We start from the raw sequence: 16,202 nt of genomic DNA on the forward strand, positions 1-16,202 counted from the left end.
CAAGTTCTTTCAATATAACTTAGAGATCTTCAATTTATACACCCAGATCTATTACACAACAACACCAACGAAAACTAGTTCTATGCATAGAGATCTGTCGTATTTCAAAGAATAAAAAGATCAACGTATATCCTTTGGTTTCTTTTGGTTAATTGAAATAAAATCTCTTATTATTAAGACGAAATGATAACATATTACATGAGAACACAAAGTTCAGATGAATAGAAAAGACCAAAGCAACAACAACATCAAAACACAAAAAGTGAAGATTCGATATGGAACACAACACAACACTTCACTTGTACGTTCCTCCTCACTTCTCAAAGTCCATCCCACATATCCCTCCAACGTGTTGACAACACAACTGTTCTTACAGCTTCCTCTACGGGAAGCCTTCTTAAGATACGGAACAAAAGATCGCTTGGGAGCTCGCTGATTCGATCTTGATCATCGTTATTGACTATATCAAAGAGAGCGTTTTGGTTTTGTGCAACATCTTGGTTTTGTGCAACGTTTTGGTTTTGTGCAACGTTTTGGTTTTGTGCATCGTTCTCCATGGATTAAGAAAGAAGGGAGAGATGTTTTGATTGGTGAAGAAGAGATAATTTTTATTTTATTTTACTTTAAAGATTATTTAGATGTAAGAAAATGAGAGGTGATTAACATGTATATATATACTAGATATGTAGTTAATTACGAGGAGATAAGTGAAGACTAAATAGAGAAAATGAAAAAAATTTGGGGGTTATTTTTATAATTAAAATCCTAACCAAGTTAAAAAAAAGATTATTTCATTTGAAAATTTTGACTTTTTTTTTTGTCTGTTACATCCGGAAAATGGAAAAAAATACAGTACATAAAAGTTTTTCCCTTTTTTGAAAAATGAATTAATGATATTTTGACTAATATGTAAATTTGTTTCCCTGAATAAGAAAAGGAAAAAAGAAAAGATACAAAACTAAAATTAGTTGTCAAAATATAAAATTAATATTGCAAATAATTTCTTTAGATGCACAAGAAATACAGTGAGGTGGACAATTCGGTTTAAGTTTGGGTTCCGTCGGGTTCGATTTGGTTCGGTTAATTCATAAAACTCTAACCAAACTTAACCGAAAACTTTACTTGTGAAATCCTAAAATATTTTTGGTTCTAGTCATAGTAATATGTAAATCTGTGTAACCCAACACTAGTGAAATAAAATCAATCATTGATACATTCCATAAGAAAATAAAAACAAACACTAGTGTTATGGTTGGTTTTTTTCAAGTGATATTTGCAAATAACTTAGCTTAATCAGTCCAACAAAATTATAATGTGAATATTACATATGAATTTTTATAATAGATACTACATATTATAAAAGTTTTATCATATTTGTTAAATTTAACCAAATATTAAATTTAAATGGTTAAGAGTAAATTTGGTATAGAACGCACTTACCATGTGATACTTTGCCACATCATCATCACTAAAAAAATATCGATATCGGAAAACATCAATGGGCTTAATCGTCATTTCTCTAAAAAGTGCCGCGACGAGACAGTCGTTGACGACGGTGACGGCGGCGTAAACCTTATCGGAAGAATGAAGATTCTCCGTTCTCCTTTCTCCGTCATACTCTCGCTCTTCATCCAAGCTCTTACTCTAGCCGTTGCTCTCGATCCTTCGCAGCCTGACGAATCCAACATCACAGCAATACCTATTCTACAGGTAAATTATAATCAAATCGATTGAATCAAGCTTCGTCTCCGGTGTTTGATCGTCTGATGAATTGGTTTTGATACTTAGGATGTGTTGAAAGAGATATCGATGAAGCAGAAGTGGAATCTGGAGGAAGTTAGATTTAAGAAATTGGAAGTTAAGAAGCTTCGTATTGGTGTTGGTCGGAGATTTGAGATCCGGATCCGATTAGGGAAGAGCCGATTCGTTTTCGTCTTTCCCGATGAAGTAACCGATTGGAGCAGAAGCGGTGGAGGAAGAGATGTAGAGTTGCATGAGGTAGTTCGGGAAGTTAATTCGACTAAGGTTCTTGATCCGATTGTATTGAAAGGTCCATTTGAGCTACGAGTCGACGGTGATAGCCGCTTCTCGCTTGCGTTGCCGGTAAATGTTCTTCTTCCATCTCTTTGTACGAGTACCTCTTACTGCTATGATTTGATGGTATTGATCTATTCAGTGTTAGGACTACTGGAGGAATTAGAATCTTAGGTCTTGTTTTAGTGAATTTTTGGTGTTTCTTCGCTTCGTGGTTTCGAGTAGATGACTAAGATGGATGTTCTTATGAGAATATGAAGCATTCTTAAAGTTCAATTGGAATTTGCATCAGAATTTGGTTATTGTGAAATCCTTGAAGTGCAAAAGTTTTGAAGAAAATTTGAAGGAGGAATTGGTACTGGTAGTTATGTGTTTAAACTTTAAACCTAAAACTCAAATACTGTCTGTAGTTGTCAAGAAAAAATGTTATTAAACCTAAAATCACTGCTTTGTTCTTAAGTCCAAAAGTTTCTTTCCATGGTTTTAAGTAAATTGCGGCAGTAGCTTATCAAAAGATTTGCTATGATTGATGTTTAAGATCTATTCATTGCTCGGACTATCTGAGGAATTAAACACATAGGTCTTGTTAAGTGAATTTCTGGCGTATTTCCTTCCCGGTCTCGAGCAGTTGCATGTTCTTTCTCCATTAGATTTTACATTAAAATCTGTTATTGTGTTTCTCCTTTAAGTGCAAGAAGTACAGAAAGCTTAGAATAAACCTACACTGTTACTATAACCCTCTGCTTTGATCTTAAGTCTGCAAGTTCCTTTCCATGTTTAGAGATTTTTCCTTTTTTGTTGTGTGGAAGTAGCTTGTTGTCACTGATGATTTTGAGGTAATGATTTGTTTTCAGATGAACATTTCACATAGCGGTTTAAAACGGGTTCTTGTCAGTGAGGGCATCTCAGTAGAAATAAGGGGAGCTCAAGCAGTCTCTCTTTTCCACTCATCCCATCGAAGATACGCTGCTACTGTCGATCCTGTAAATATTAAAGAAGGAAATTGTTTACGGCTATTTCGGAGTTCTGTGTGTGCACCATTGCCTCCTATACAAATCATAGGATCAGCTTCATTGGTTGCATTTAGGACTCGAAATGCAGATTCGCAAATCAAGACTTCTTACTTATCCAATGAGGCAATCCATTTACACGCAGAAAAATGTTATTATAAAGCTCACACATACAGGCAGCATGGTTTCCCAACTGATCTTCTTGGCTTGAAGATTAACAAGTTGGAAAAAGTTCTGAGCTCTTTAGGGAATGGAACCCGACAAACAGTAACCTCTGTGACAGCGAAACTAAAGCCGTCAGGCATGGTACGGTTTCAGTTAGAGATCGAGAGAAGTATTGGGAAGAACGAGAGTGTAACAAGTAAAAAAATAGAGTGGAGAACAAAACCGAAGATAGAACGGGTTTGGTTTGAAGTAACGGCGAAAGTCGAAAGGGATAAGTTAAAAGCAGCAGGGATGAGAAAAGTAGTGCCTTTCATAGAAGTGGATACAGAAGCATGGAGCAGTATGATGTCTAACATGTCATTCACTAAGTTTCCATCATTACTTGTTCCTCAAGAAGCTTTAACACTCGATGTTAAATGGTAGCCTCAACACTTTTGTAAGTAACTTTGTCAAAAGCCCTTTTGTTTTTACTTATTTCTCTCTTTATTTATACGTTTGATAATCTTGCAGAAGGTAGAAACTCAAACCACAATGTAATGATGAATTGTATTTACTCGTCCTTGTATGTATGTATATTACTTCTGGAGTTCTGGTTCTATAAAAAGGAGTATTTATCAAGAAAATTTGTGAAAGGAGTTGTTAGGCATCATTGCATGAACCAGTTTTGGACTTTCAGCATTGTGATAGTTTTAACTTTGAGCATGTTAATCATATATTATATCAAATGCTAAAAAGACATAGCACTTTCAGAAAAAAATCTTATATTATAGTTCATATCAAGTATATAAAAATGACGATTCACAGATTATTTTTTAGTTTGGTCTTTATTTAGTTTTTGTTATCACAAGACCTTAGAATTAAAAATTTATAAAGGTATTGTTTGGTCGAACAAGTTTTTTAATCGTGGCTTGCTTGCAGCGAGAGGTAAACATAACAAAGTCATTGATAAGCAAAGCACAGATTCATACTTTTTATTTCACATAAGTTCAAGTTCATCGTAGTCTTCTTACACATCATTTGGAAAACAATTTGTCAACTGTGTCTTTTTACATTAGCCGATGTTTCAACTTCTTCGCTTGGCGCTTCGACGTATACGGTGAGTGTATTCTCCTTCACATATTATATGGGGCATGTCGTTTGATAATCACAAGAGACTGGTCACTATTTAAAAAATCGCATCGCTATTTTTTCCTACGGATAAAAAAATTCAGTCGTAGTCGCAATGATCAATCGATTTGTTTTCTTTTAATCGGCATTATAAATGATTTCACAAATTGGTTGAGATTACGCTGAAGTGTTTTATTTTGTTTAAAGAGTCCAAATCATATTTGCTAATCCATTCTACAATTTTACAGTGTTTTTATCCATGTCGGTCCAACAAAAACCACTATTAGAAAACATTTTTCTCAATGGTTTTTTTTTTACTATATAATAGCATATTTTTTCACACATATTTATACACAAATTAATATTTTACTTCACACCATATTTCACATCAATACTTTATTTCACACAATAGTTTATTTCACAACGTACTTTACATCAATACTTTACTTTATTTCTATAACAAATTTTGCATTTGTTTGTGAATATTGAAATGTTGATAGTCCGTTTTATTTAACAAGCTGCTCTTAGTGCTGTGGTAGTATTTTCAATTTGGTTTTGATACACTTGGTCTAACAAAAACCCTGATTTCAATATATTAATCCTAATTTCTTCTCTTTTATTATGATATGTGAAATTGGTAGATTAGCCCTGCATACTCCTTTTATTTACTTTTTCTTTGGCAGCTGCCACAATACTTTTCAAATTTTATTTTTTGTTAATTTAATGAAGAATATTCCAAAATTTACTTTTTAAAATTTAATTTTTAGAGTCAATACAATAAATATAACTATAATAGAATATGATTACTATTTAGAAAATTTTATTGAATTACAGTAGTTCACTTCTTTGATGTATCTTTCTCACTATATAACCGCATATATATATGCTTATGTAATAAATTACATATAGCTCTAATCTATATAATACCATTGACCGACATATAATGTCGTGTCAAAGAAATAAAAAATATTGACCGACATGTAATTCTATAATCTTTTATTTAAATTTTTATAAATACCAAAATGTTATTTTTCTTTCTAAAATAAATATCTGAACCGTCTCCTATACACACAGCAAACTCATCAACCAGTCATCACCACCACCACCTCCGGCGAAAATGGACGTGCGTGAATCAATCTCGATGCAAAACCAAGTCTCAGTGACCTTCGCAAAACAAGTAATCACCACCGTCTCTAAAAACTCCAACGTCATCTTCTCTCCGGCTTCAATCAACGTCGTACTCAGTATAATCGCCGCTGGATCCACCGGCGCTACCAAAGATCAGATCCTCTCGTTTCTCAAATTCTCTTCCGTTGATCAGCTTAATGCGTTTTCTTCCGATATCGTCTCTGCTGTTCTCGCTGACGGTAGTGGTGACGGTGGTCCTAAGCTCTCGGTTGCTAATGGCGCTTGGATCGATAAGTCTCTATCGTTTAAGCCATCTTTTAAGAAGCTTCTAGAGGATTCTTATAGAGCTGCTTCGAATCAAGCTGATTTTCAATTGAAGGTGAGTTTCTCCGATTTGATTTCGAATCATGGTTCGTTCTGGTTCTGTGATTTAGGGTTTTAAAGTATTGTGAGGCTTAGTTCATCGGATACATATGAACTTGTTCTGAAGTTTAGTAGACATAATCATTGGTAAAATATGGATTTGTTGTATCTGAATCTTACACTTGAGGATCTGTATATGAACATTGCTTTGTTATGCATCGTTGGTTTATGTGAAATTTGGTGGCTAGTGATTTGATTCTTCAATATTTTGCTCTCGAATTCGATTTCTGGATTGGAATTTGATTGCTAGGGACTTTAGTAGACACAATCAAAGGTCAAAATGTGGATTTGTTATTTCTTGATATTATCCTGAGGTTTGTGTGAATTTGAATTGGTTGTGATTTGATTTACTGATAAGGGTTTATCTTGACGGCTACTCTGTTCTGATTCTGTGGATTTGTTGTTTTTTTAATTTCACTGAGGATCTGTATATATGATCAGTCGATACTTATGCATCTTTGGTTTGTGTGAAAATTGAGGTGTCTTGTGATTTTATTTATTGATATGGTTTATGTTGGTGATTTGTTTCTTAGGTTTTACTGTGAGGATCTGTATTTGATCATTGATTCTTATGCTTCTTTGTTTGTGTGGAATTTTAGTGGTTCGTAGTTTGATGTAGTGATAGGGTTTATGTTGATGATTTTGTTTTGAAGTCTTGTGATTGAATTTTACTGATTGATAATGTTTGTGTGTTGATAATTTTTGCTATGAAGGCTGTGGAAGTGATTGCTGAGGTGAATTCATGGGCTGAAAAGGAGACAAATGGTCTCATCACTGAGGTTCTTCCAGAAGGATCAGCTGATAGTATGACCAAATTGATCTTTGCAAATGCATTGTACTTCAAGGGAACATGGAACGAGAAATTCGACGAGTCGTTAACGAAAGAAGGCGACTTTCACCTGCTTGATGGTAATAAAGTGACTGTACCGTTCATGACCAGCAAGAAGAAACAGTATGTAAGCACTTATGATGGGTTCAAAGTATTGGGGCTTCCTTACTTACAAGGACAAGATAAACGACAATTCTCCATGTACTTTTATCTTCCCGATGCAAACAACGGATTGTCTGATCTACTGGACAAAATAGTTTCTACTCCTGGGTTCTTAGACAGCCACATTCCACGTAGACAAGTGAAAGTCCGCGAATTCAAGATTCCAAAGTTTAAATTCTCTTTCGGGTTCGACGCTTCAGATGTTTTGAAAGGATTGGGACTGACTTCACCATTCAGTGGCGAAGACGGTTTAACTGAGATGCTTGAATCTCCAGAAATGGGGAAGAATCTATCTGTATCGAACATTTTCCATAAAGCGTGTATCGAAGTGAACGAAGAAGGAACAGAAGCTGCAGCCGCATCAGCTGGAGTTATAAAACTAAGAGGTTTGCTTATGGAGGAAGATGAGATAGATTTTGTGGCGGATCATCCGTTTCTGTTGGTGGTGACTGAGAACATAACAGGAGTGGTTCTGTTCATAGGCCAAGTCGTTGATCCGTTGCATTGAAAACTAATTTGGAGCTTACTGGTTTTACTTATAAGAGTAATCAATAAAATGAGCTGAGTGTCGTTACGAGTGGTGTGACTTATCTTTTGATATGTGTAATAATAATAACATCCTTTTTTTAACAGCAGACATTAAGGTTTCATCAACATACAGTATATGTACGTTAAACTATAGATTAATTAGTAAATTCTGAAATTCAATTGTTTCGAATTCATAGAACTTGATTCATTATATAATGCATAAAAACTGATACATCACATATAATACATAAAAATTGATCATCACACACGGTCGCTTTTTCTTCATAAAATACAACAAATTATTTATGATGTTATTAGATACACAAACTTCGTCGAGAACAACAATGCGTTAACGGGCTCTAATGGTTCGTTGCTTCCTTCTGCCAAAAACTTTCATGAACCACTCATGTTTGTACAAAACCACTATGTGTCCCATCACTAGTCCAAATACAACTCCAGGTGCAAAGCCTAAACCTGCTGCCATCCAACTCAATGCTTCTTCCTCTTCTTCTTCTTTTGTCTCCACCAGTTCCGATTGTGTTGGCGCTTTGATATCTCCACAAACATCTTTAAGGGAAAGAGCATTAAGCCCCAGGTTTCCTTCGTAGGAGGAGCATTTTTGTCGTTGAAACTGTGTGCCTTGTGGTATGGAACCTACAAGCTGATTATGTGAAACATTTATCACTTCTAGAGATGAGAGGGTCCCAAGTTCAGGAGGAATCTCACCAGAAATCTTGTTTTGGGATAGGTCGAGTGACTCCAGATTCGTCAAATTTGTCAAAGTAGATGGGATGTGCCCCGTGAAAGCATTGCTTGACATGTTGAGAATATGAAGTTCCTTAAGGAGACCAATGGAATCAGGAATTGGTCCATGGAGTTGATTTCCTGAAAAATCAATGGCTGTGTAGGTTGTAAGGATACGTTCCATCTCCATTGACACTCCTTTATTCATCAACACAAGTGAGTAGTAGCCTGCTTCTGAAGGACCCCAAATGTACTCCAGTTCCATATTATTATCTCTCTTGGAGTACATCGCAGTCCAATTCAAAAAGTAATCTGATGGCAATGTACCGGAGAAGTCATTGTGTGATACATCAATGATTTTCAGATGAGGAAATCCAAACCAAACCCCATCAGCATTACGTAATGTACCATGAAACCTGTTAGAGTGTAGGACAAGGACTTGAAGTTTCTGCAGAGAATTCAAGTGGAAGGGAAACATGTCTTTGATTGTGTTGCTTCCCACGTTCAAAACTTCCAAAGCAGAGCAACCAACAAGAGAAGCTGGTATTTTTCCCTCTAATCGGTTGTGACTGACGTCAAGTGACATTAAACTCTTGGCGTGATGAAATATTTCAGGAAGAATTCCGCTAAGTCTGTTGTTACGGAGATTTAGATATGCAAGAGAAGTCATCACCAGAGTCTCTAAACACCAGGGAATTGAACCATGGAGGTTGTTGTTTGATAGATCTAGGCCCTCTAGAGAGTTTACTCCACATATTGATTGAGGAATCTCTCCAGTGAAGTTATTCTTAGAACCCGAAAAATATTGGAGATGCTTAGAGGATGGGATGAAGAGTGGTCCTTGGAAAGCATTTGAGCTTAGATCAACAAAACTGTTTTGACTCTCAAGATAAACTTTTAAGGATCCATTGAAACCGCTGAGAGAGTTCTTAGAGAGACTCACATGCTCCAATTTTGGCAGTCTCCACAACCAGTCTGGTACTTGACCTTTGATTTTGTTGTTGGAAAGATCTAGTTTTTGTAGATTTCTTTCGTATCTTACGAACTCAGGGAACTTAGTGATGTTGCAGCCACTCAAAACTAAATATTCCAAACTTGATGGGAAATCCGAATCAAGAGTGATGTTTGCTGTTGAAAGAGGGATGCCATATATAGATAACCAGTCTAGCTTCTTGAGAGGCAAGAAGACATTTAAGTTAACTTCTGAATCATAGACTTTGTTGTAATTTCTACTCCCAATAGAAATTGTTTGTAAATTAGGTAAGAGAGAGATATTTGAAATCCCAGCAAAGTCGTTGAATTGGTTATAACGCAAAAAGATTTTGGTCAAAGAGGGAATCTTGACTAGGGATGAAAGAATGGCTCCGTTAAAAGAACTGGCATCAGCCGCAAAACTCTCTAATTTGGAGAATTGGCTAATGATTGGTGGAAGAGAACCAGTGAACTGATTTGGAGAGAGCCAGAGTTCACGTAGTTGGGTAAAATTGAGTATTGAAGCTGGCAAGTTTCCACTGAGCGTGTTACCACTAACATAAAAAATGGTCAGCTGTTTTAAATTGCCAATTGAAGATGGAATTTCACCAACAAGATTAAAATTCCAACCAAGATTAAGGATAGAGAGATGAGAAAGGTTCCCAAGTGAAAATGGAATCTTCCCTGTGAAATGAGAAAAGGAAAGAGTCAAAGAAATCAAATGTTTGAGGCTGCTAATGGAGTCGGGTATGGGACCAGAAAAAGCTGTTAGTTTAATGGTCAGATGTAGCAAAGAATTATTCTCACGAAAAGAGGGAAGATTGCCTCTCAGATTTGGATTGTTGATTAATCTAATGGACTGTAGGCTGGGTATCAGAAGAACACTACTTGGAAATTTTCCACAGAGGTTGCAGTAGCTAAGATCTAGTGACCTTAGAGATCGCATTTTTGAAAACTCATGGGGGATTTTTGAAGAAATGTTTACATTGCTCATATCGAGTTCTCTAAGACTCCTCAAATTTTGAGCAAGTAGATGAAGAAAAGATTCATCAATAGATAAAGAAGAAGAAGAATCAGGGTAAAAACTAGAAGAAAGATGGAGAGACACCAACTTGGTTAGCTGAAGAAGGTTGACTGGAATTTGGCCTGAAAGTGAAGAATCAGAGAGGTCAAGTGTTTCTAGCTTCATGAGCTTATCAAACTGAGCTGGGATTGACGAACCGTTGAAATTATTGCCAGTAAGGTTCAAATCACGGAGATGAAGCAGTTTAAACAGACTACTGTTGGATTCGAGCTTGCCGTAGAGGTAGTTGAAACTAAGGTCTAGTCCGATGACTCTGCCCGACTTAGCAGCACACGTGATGCCATCCCAAGAACAACAATCACTTTTTATCACCCAAGATTCTGTCTTTATACCTGAATCAACGTCCAAAAGAGGCTTCTTGATCAAAAACCCAGTCTTAAACTCTAGAAGAGCATCCCTTTCGTCAAGATGACACAAGTGTTGTGTAGAAGAAACAAATCTGTTTAGCAAACATGAAACGAAAAAAAGGAAAGAGATGGAACGAAGAAGGAAGCTCATTTTCTGATTACATAAGAAAGCTTTCATATTTTTGAATTAAAGAGTAATCTGAAGTAGTGATGGTGAACTAGTGTTGCAGGTCACTTACATATATATATAAAATCAAACACATGAAGCTCCATTGACTTAACATTTTGAAGTCTTTTCCATGAAATTTCTTCCCCACAAAGAATATTGTGAGTCTTTCCAAATCCAATAGACTTGACTTAATAGATCATAAACTCTCTTGCCCCAAAAAAAAAATCATGTTGTAAGAAATTAGAAGCAAAGATCAAAAAATCATTCTCAGTGAGTAAATTAAAATTGGAGTTTAGTGAGGACAAGTATAAAAATCAAAGTGCCGTGTAGCTTATCCTTAAAATGCTTACCAAGTTGTCATCTGTCCAATTCTAACCTAAAACATACGTCAATATTAACTTTTCAAAAGTTTGAACATTAGATTCTTTATATGAGCCAAGCCAGATTAAAACAAAACTTAGCTTGGCCAAATTGAAGAGTTTTGTTCTCAAAACTGTACGTTTATACTTGTCTGTATTAACAACGAATATCATAAAGTCTCGTTGATGCTTGTGTTCTCATAATATCACGAACCCATACGTTACGTTTTATCTCTCAAAGGAATGTTCCGATAATAACCAAATTTTATTTACTTCTGATCATCATATACACAAATATTCTGGAGATAATTACACAAACTATTTCTTACACATTTTAGTACTTTAATTCTAAACGTACAACATATATGAATGGTACGATTAATCGAATTTGAAATCTTTACATTGAACGAAAGATTGATTATAAGTTTTGGTTATGTCTCACACTCAGGAATCAGGAAAACAGCCATAGAGTGTTTTTTTCCTTGTTTTAGTTTCAGTTTTTAATTTTATTTTGCTAAGAATGTAAAATTTTCATTTATTTTTTTTTTAAAATAAATAGATTTACAATCGATGATTATAGACCTTAGGATAATAATAGTTTCAGCTTCACTTTCTCTGGTCTAACAAGTCAAGTCGTCTAGTAATCCAATCTGATATATATAAAGTCATGCCAGAGAGCTTCACGTGTATATTTGTGATTAAAGTCAGGTTGCTTGGGGTTCTTCTTAATTACTTGTCCTGTTATCACACCAATCATTTTTGGTGCAAAAGAGACTTTTCACAACCATTTTTGGCATGTCATCTTCTAAGGTAATAACACCAAAAATAACACCAAAAACAGAAAAGGCATGTCATCTGAGTAAATTATATAAGAAAATAAATACCAAAACCTAGAATTTTATGTTTTTTATTTTTATTTTTTTTGTGGCTGTAAAACATCATTAAACTTATCTCTAGGATTGCGCAAAACTTATTTCTTGGCTGACATGTTACTACTACCACTCACAAATCGCTTCACTGTCCCAGAGGGGCTATAATATTCTTTAGGAAGGTGCTGACTAATTTTCGCAATATTTGTTAATTTTCGCAATAGGTGTTGATCTAAAAATCTATAATGTATTGTATGAATAAAGTTGAAAGACTTTGTAGCAACAATGCACTCAAATGAGAAATTACAATCAGAGATTGTAATAGAATATCCTAAGCAGTTCCCAATAATTGGGTTCGAGAAAGAGTCCATGAGATACAACGAGTAGTAGTTTCATTGAGTGGGTTGACACGTTTCCACATCTATGATGAGATGCTTTTTAAATTTGCAGAGATCATGAACCAGAATATAAACTGAAATAGAACTGTTGTGCTACTCAACTTCAACAGTAAGAAATGGTATTAACATCATTCATCACCAATCATAGGAAACAAGACTGATCAATTTTTCACTGAAAAATCTCAACAAACAAGCGCATAAGACCATATCAAAAAGAGAAGGATCAAATGAGTAAGTAACTAACAACAAGATGATAGAAGGAAACCTAAATTCGTAAATGAAATCAAGAATCACAGTGAGAACTATTCATAAATTCTATTGCTGCACAAAACTTCCTCTGCTTTCATAACATAAATGGGTTGCATCACAACAAAACTGACATATCTCAGACACAAGTTTCTTTAAGATTTATGTATGCATGAACAAATACAAAAGACACTCATTGAATCAATCATCATTCCACACAAGATCAGAACACCAAAGAACAGCAGATATAGTAAGCACACACAACTATACGATCATCCAGAACAACGTATCGCTGTCACATAGTTACCTACACTGCTACATTTAAATAAAAGAACACAAAACATTGTAACACTCATACGACAAGTAAGTGAATGGTTTTCTAAACGAACTTGAATGTCACAAATAGTAGAAAAACGCAGTTTTTTTAATCTTTGTATAAAGAAATCAAAATCCTACCAGATATTAAAACTGACAATTTAATAGGAATAAAAATATATCAACAGAGGATCATGAGTTATACCATTTTAATTAGCTCGTCACCTAAAGACACTCACCAACTCAATCTTCCATGAAACTTTTGACCAATTAAACTATGAATATAGCAAGTTCAAAAAGCGTTAAACTAAGCAATATATATGAGCATAAACATTAGAAACAGAGTTATAAGACTTCGAAAAAGATAAATCCTAAGGGTCTAACCTGAAAATAACCTGATGATCTTTGGAAACCTGAGAACAACTGCCTGCAAAATAATATGTGATGTAAGTCTTAATAATGTCTACAAAACATATGAACTTTTTATACGGCAAAAAAACAAAGAAGAATATATTAAGCTTAGAAGCAATAGCAACACAAAACTGAATGTAAAGTAATAAAAAAATATATATAGAAGAATATAAATTTACATACGTCGAATTATTAAAGAACTCTTGTAAGCAAGTCAAGAGGTAAGGAACTACCTAAGCTACGTCAATTAGGAGATCTACCAATTCGTTTCGAAACCCTAATTTAAATTTTTAATATTAAACTCTAATTTTGGTTCTTAGATTAGAGAATCAAAACCCTAGCTAGTTAAACAGTTGTTCTTATACAATCAACGAGAAATCGAAACCAATTCAATAAAATCGAAAACTCAAACACTGACTTCGATGGAAGAAATTAAAGAACATACACTGGATTGATTGGATCGGCGAGCATCGTGTTGCTTCCATACTTATAAGATAGACACTGAAGAAGATGAAGAGAACGTAAAAGAGAGAGAGAGAGATCGAAGAAGATCGGCGAGCCTCGTGTTGTTTCCATACACCTAGGAGAGAATGTAAAAGAGGGATCGAAGAATATGAACAGAACGTAAAAGAGAGATGGAGAGATAGAGAGAGATCGAGAGATAGAGAGAGATCGAGAGATAGAGAGAGATCGAAGAAGATGAAGAAAACGTAAAAGAGAGAGCGAGAGATAGAGAGAGAGATCGAAGAAGATGAAGAGGATATGACTAGGGTTTTATTTTTTCGGCTCTTTCTCGGTTATTTTCCATTTATTCAGATTTAAATAGAAGAAGAAGAAAAAACAAATATCTCTAACGGTTATAAAAATACAAAGATTTAGTTAAGTGTCAATCTCATCAGGTTTTAAATATTTAGGAATATCAGAGATGAGGCTGTGCCGTAACAACGAAGCAATCCATCTTGCGGTCGTATATATCGAACGGTATACACGTGTTGATTAGTTTTAGACAAATCCTTGTTTCTTTGTTACATTTTTTTTACATGTGTTCGTTTTTCTTGAACCATCTATGTTTTTTATATATAAAAAATCCTTGATTTTCTAAATGTATAAAACAAATTATGCAATAAACTATAAGTTTTAAAAAGAGAAGGAAAAAAACAAACTTATTGATAGCAGTAAGGGAAATTATGGGAAATTATAAAAAAATGTTAAACATGATTTAAAAGGTATATCTTCTTCAGAAATACGAAAGTCAAATCCTTAAAAGTTTAAGTCGACCAGATTTTAGCATTACCTGATTTTGGAAGATCGTAATATAAGATAAGTACATTTTAGTGTAAGTTGACCCAAAAAAAAGTAATAATAATGATATGTTAAGAATGTGTATAAGTTAATATTCTTCAACTTATTTTTTCATATATATATATATGAGCTTTTATTACAGTAGTTTACTTGAAACCCTAATTGATCACGAGAGAAACAAGGATGATATCCCAACTGCCACAAGATTTGATAGAAGAGATACTATATAGGGCCCCCGTGACATCCCTGAGACGATTACGATCTACTTGCAAAGGATGGTACCATCAAGCTTTATTCAAAGATCCTAGATTCATCAAAAAACACTTTGACAAAACAGCAAGGCATCTAGTTTCTTAGAACACAAGAAACACAAAATCTTAAGAACACAAGTAAAAGAATTACTCTCTTTATTAGCTTTAGAAAAATCCCTCAAAAACTAAAGCTCTCTTGTTTCTCAAATCTCACAAGTTATGCCACACATTGACATCTCCTTATATAATGAGAAAACCCTAGGACAATTCCTAATCAAAATAGGTAATATTACATATCTAGATTGCTCCTAAATATGTTTGTCCTTATCTCCTAAACCATTACTCGGTTTGCTTGTGGTTCAAGCTTAAACCAACATTCTCCCCCTTAAGCTTGAAGCCATCCTCCTCCAAGTCATGAACACCAATATAACTTCTCATCTCCTTGAACTTGACTCGTCCAAGCGCCTTTGTCAAAATATCAGCCTTTTGTTTCTCCCCTGGAACATACTCAACTTGAATTTGTCCATTCTCAACACACTCTCTTATGAAATGATATCTTCTATGAATGTGTTTGGACCGACCATGAAACACCGGATTCTTCGTAAGAGCTATTGCAGATTTGTTGTCAAGTAGTACAACAACCTTCTCGGATAGTGATCCAGTTATCTCACTAAGCAAGTCCCGGAGCCATATCGCTTGTCTTGCCGCCTCTGTTCCGGCCATGAATTCTGCTTCACAAGACGACATCGCCACCGTGTCTTGTTTATGCGAACACCAAGATATAGGGCTTCCTTCTAAGTAGAAGATGTAACCAGCTGTGCTTCTACCATCATCCGGATCAACATTATGACTACTATCACTATAGCCTATCAATCTTGGTATCTTTGATACCGATTGTTCAAAGACAAGACCAAGTGTAGTAGTTCCTTGCAAATACCTCAAGCATTGTTTCATAGCAGCTCCATGAGATACTTTCGGATTCTGCATATATCGACTCAAAATTCCCACGCAATATGTTAGATCCGGTCTCGTATGAAGTAGATAACGAAAGCACCCTACATGTTTCCTGTATCTTGTAGCATCAATGCTCTTCTCATCTTCTGCCTTTGACAATTGTAGACCGGTTTCCATTGGTGTGTGAGCCAAGTTACAATTCCTCATGCCAGCTTCTTCTAAAATCTTTGTTGCATAGCGTTTTTGATTTAACATGATTCCTCCTTCGTGTTGATACACTTCAATCCCGAGATAATAAGTCAATTTCCCGAGGTCGCTCATGTCAAATTTCAACGCCATTTCCCTTTTAAACTCATCAATAACCTCTAAGCATGTTCCTGTGACAAATAGATCGT

At 35.1% G+C, this 16,202-nt stretch overlaps 3 protein-coding genes and 1 pseudogene across 4 annotated transcripts; 3 read left to right on the forward strand and 1 right to left on the reverse strand.

Moving 5' to 3' along the window:
* The first annotated feature begins 1,474 nt into the window (after window positions 1-1,474).
* Window positions 1,475-3,832, forward strand: LOC17900429. Its single transcript, XM_006307409.2, has 3 exons — window positions 1,475-1,710; window positions 1,789-2,103; window positions 2,889-3,832. The coding sequence occupies exons 1-3, from the start codon at window positions 1,585-1,587 to the stop codon at window positions 3,630-3,632; spliced, it is 1,185 nt and encodes a 394-aa protein (XP_006307471.2). The 5' UTR covers window positions 1,475-1,584; the 3' UTR covers window positions 3,633-3,832.
* Window positions 3,833-5,372: 1,540 nt separating this feature from the next.
* Window positions 5,373-7,514, forward strand: LOC17897632 (serpin-ZX). Its single transcript, XM_006304961.2, has 2 exons — window positions 5,373-5,823; window positions 6,581-7,514. The coding sequence occupies exons 1-2, from the start codon at window positions 5,434-5,436 to the stop codon at window positions 7,364-7,366; spliced, it is 1,176 nt and encodes a 391-aa protein (XP_006305023.1). The 5' UTR covers window positions 5,373-5,433; the 3' UTR covers window positions 7,367-7,514.
* A 116-nt stretch (window positions 7,515-7,630) lies between these two features.
* LOC17900434 (receptor like protein 30) lies at window positions 7,631-10,701 on the reverse strand. Of its 2 annotated transcripts, XM_023776812.1 has the most exons (2): window positions 8,113-10,701; window positions 7,631-8,040 (listed from the first exon to the last, which is right to left on the reverse strand). In XM_023776812.1, exons 1-2 carry the CDS (start codon window positions 10,682-10,684, stop codon window positions 7,736-7,738), a joined length of 2,877 nt encoding a protein of 958 aa, XP_023632580.1. In that variant the 5' UTR covers window positions 10,685-10,701; the 3' UTR covers window positions 7,631-7,735. The 2 variants fall into 2 exon arrangements, with proteins under 2 accessions (XP_023632580.1, XP_006303206.2); XM_006303144.2 differs by having other exon boundaries at window positions 7,631-10,701.
* A 3,524-nt stretch (window positions 10,702-14,225) lies between these two features.
* LOC111832428 overlaps window positions 14,226-16,202 on the forward strand; it is a 17,279-nt pseudogene continuing 15,302 nt past the window's right edge.

The sequence above is a fragment of the Capsella rubella genome, unplaced genomic scaffold, assembly GCF_000375325.1.
Source record: "Capsella rubella cultivar Monte Gargano unplaced genomic scaffold, Caprub1_0 scaffold_1, whole genome shotgun sequence".
In the NCBI taxonomy this organism is placed as follows: domain Eukaryota; kingdom Viridiplantae; phylum Streptophyta; class Magnoliopsida; order Brassicales; family Brassicaceae; genus Capsella; species Capsella rubella.

Coding starts and splice junctions, on each gene's coding strand:
- LOC17900429 (XM_006307409.2), top strand. CDS start 1,585: ATGAAGATTCTCCGTTCTCCTTTCTCCGTCATACTCTCGCTCTTCATC. Junction 1,711..1,788: donor CAGCAATACCTATTCTACAG/GTAAATTATAAT, acceptor TTTGATACTTAG/GATGTGTTGAAAGAGATATC. Junction 2,104..2,888: donor GCTTCTCGCTTGCGTTGCCG/GTAAATGTTCTT, acceptor ATTTGTTTTCAG/ATGAACATTTCACATAGCGG.
- LOC17897632 (XM_006304961.2), top strand. CDS start 5,434: ATGGACGTGCGTGAATCAATCTCGATGCAAAACCAAGTCTCAGTGACC. Junction 5,824..6,580: donor AAGCTGATTTTCAATTGAAG/GTGAGTTTCTCC, acceptor TTTGCTATGAAG/GCTGTGGAAGTGATTGCTGA.
- LOC17900434 (XM_006303144.2), bottom strand. CDS start 10,684: ATGAGCTTCCTTCTTCGTTCCATCTCTTTCCTTTTTTTCGTTTCATGT.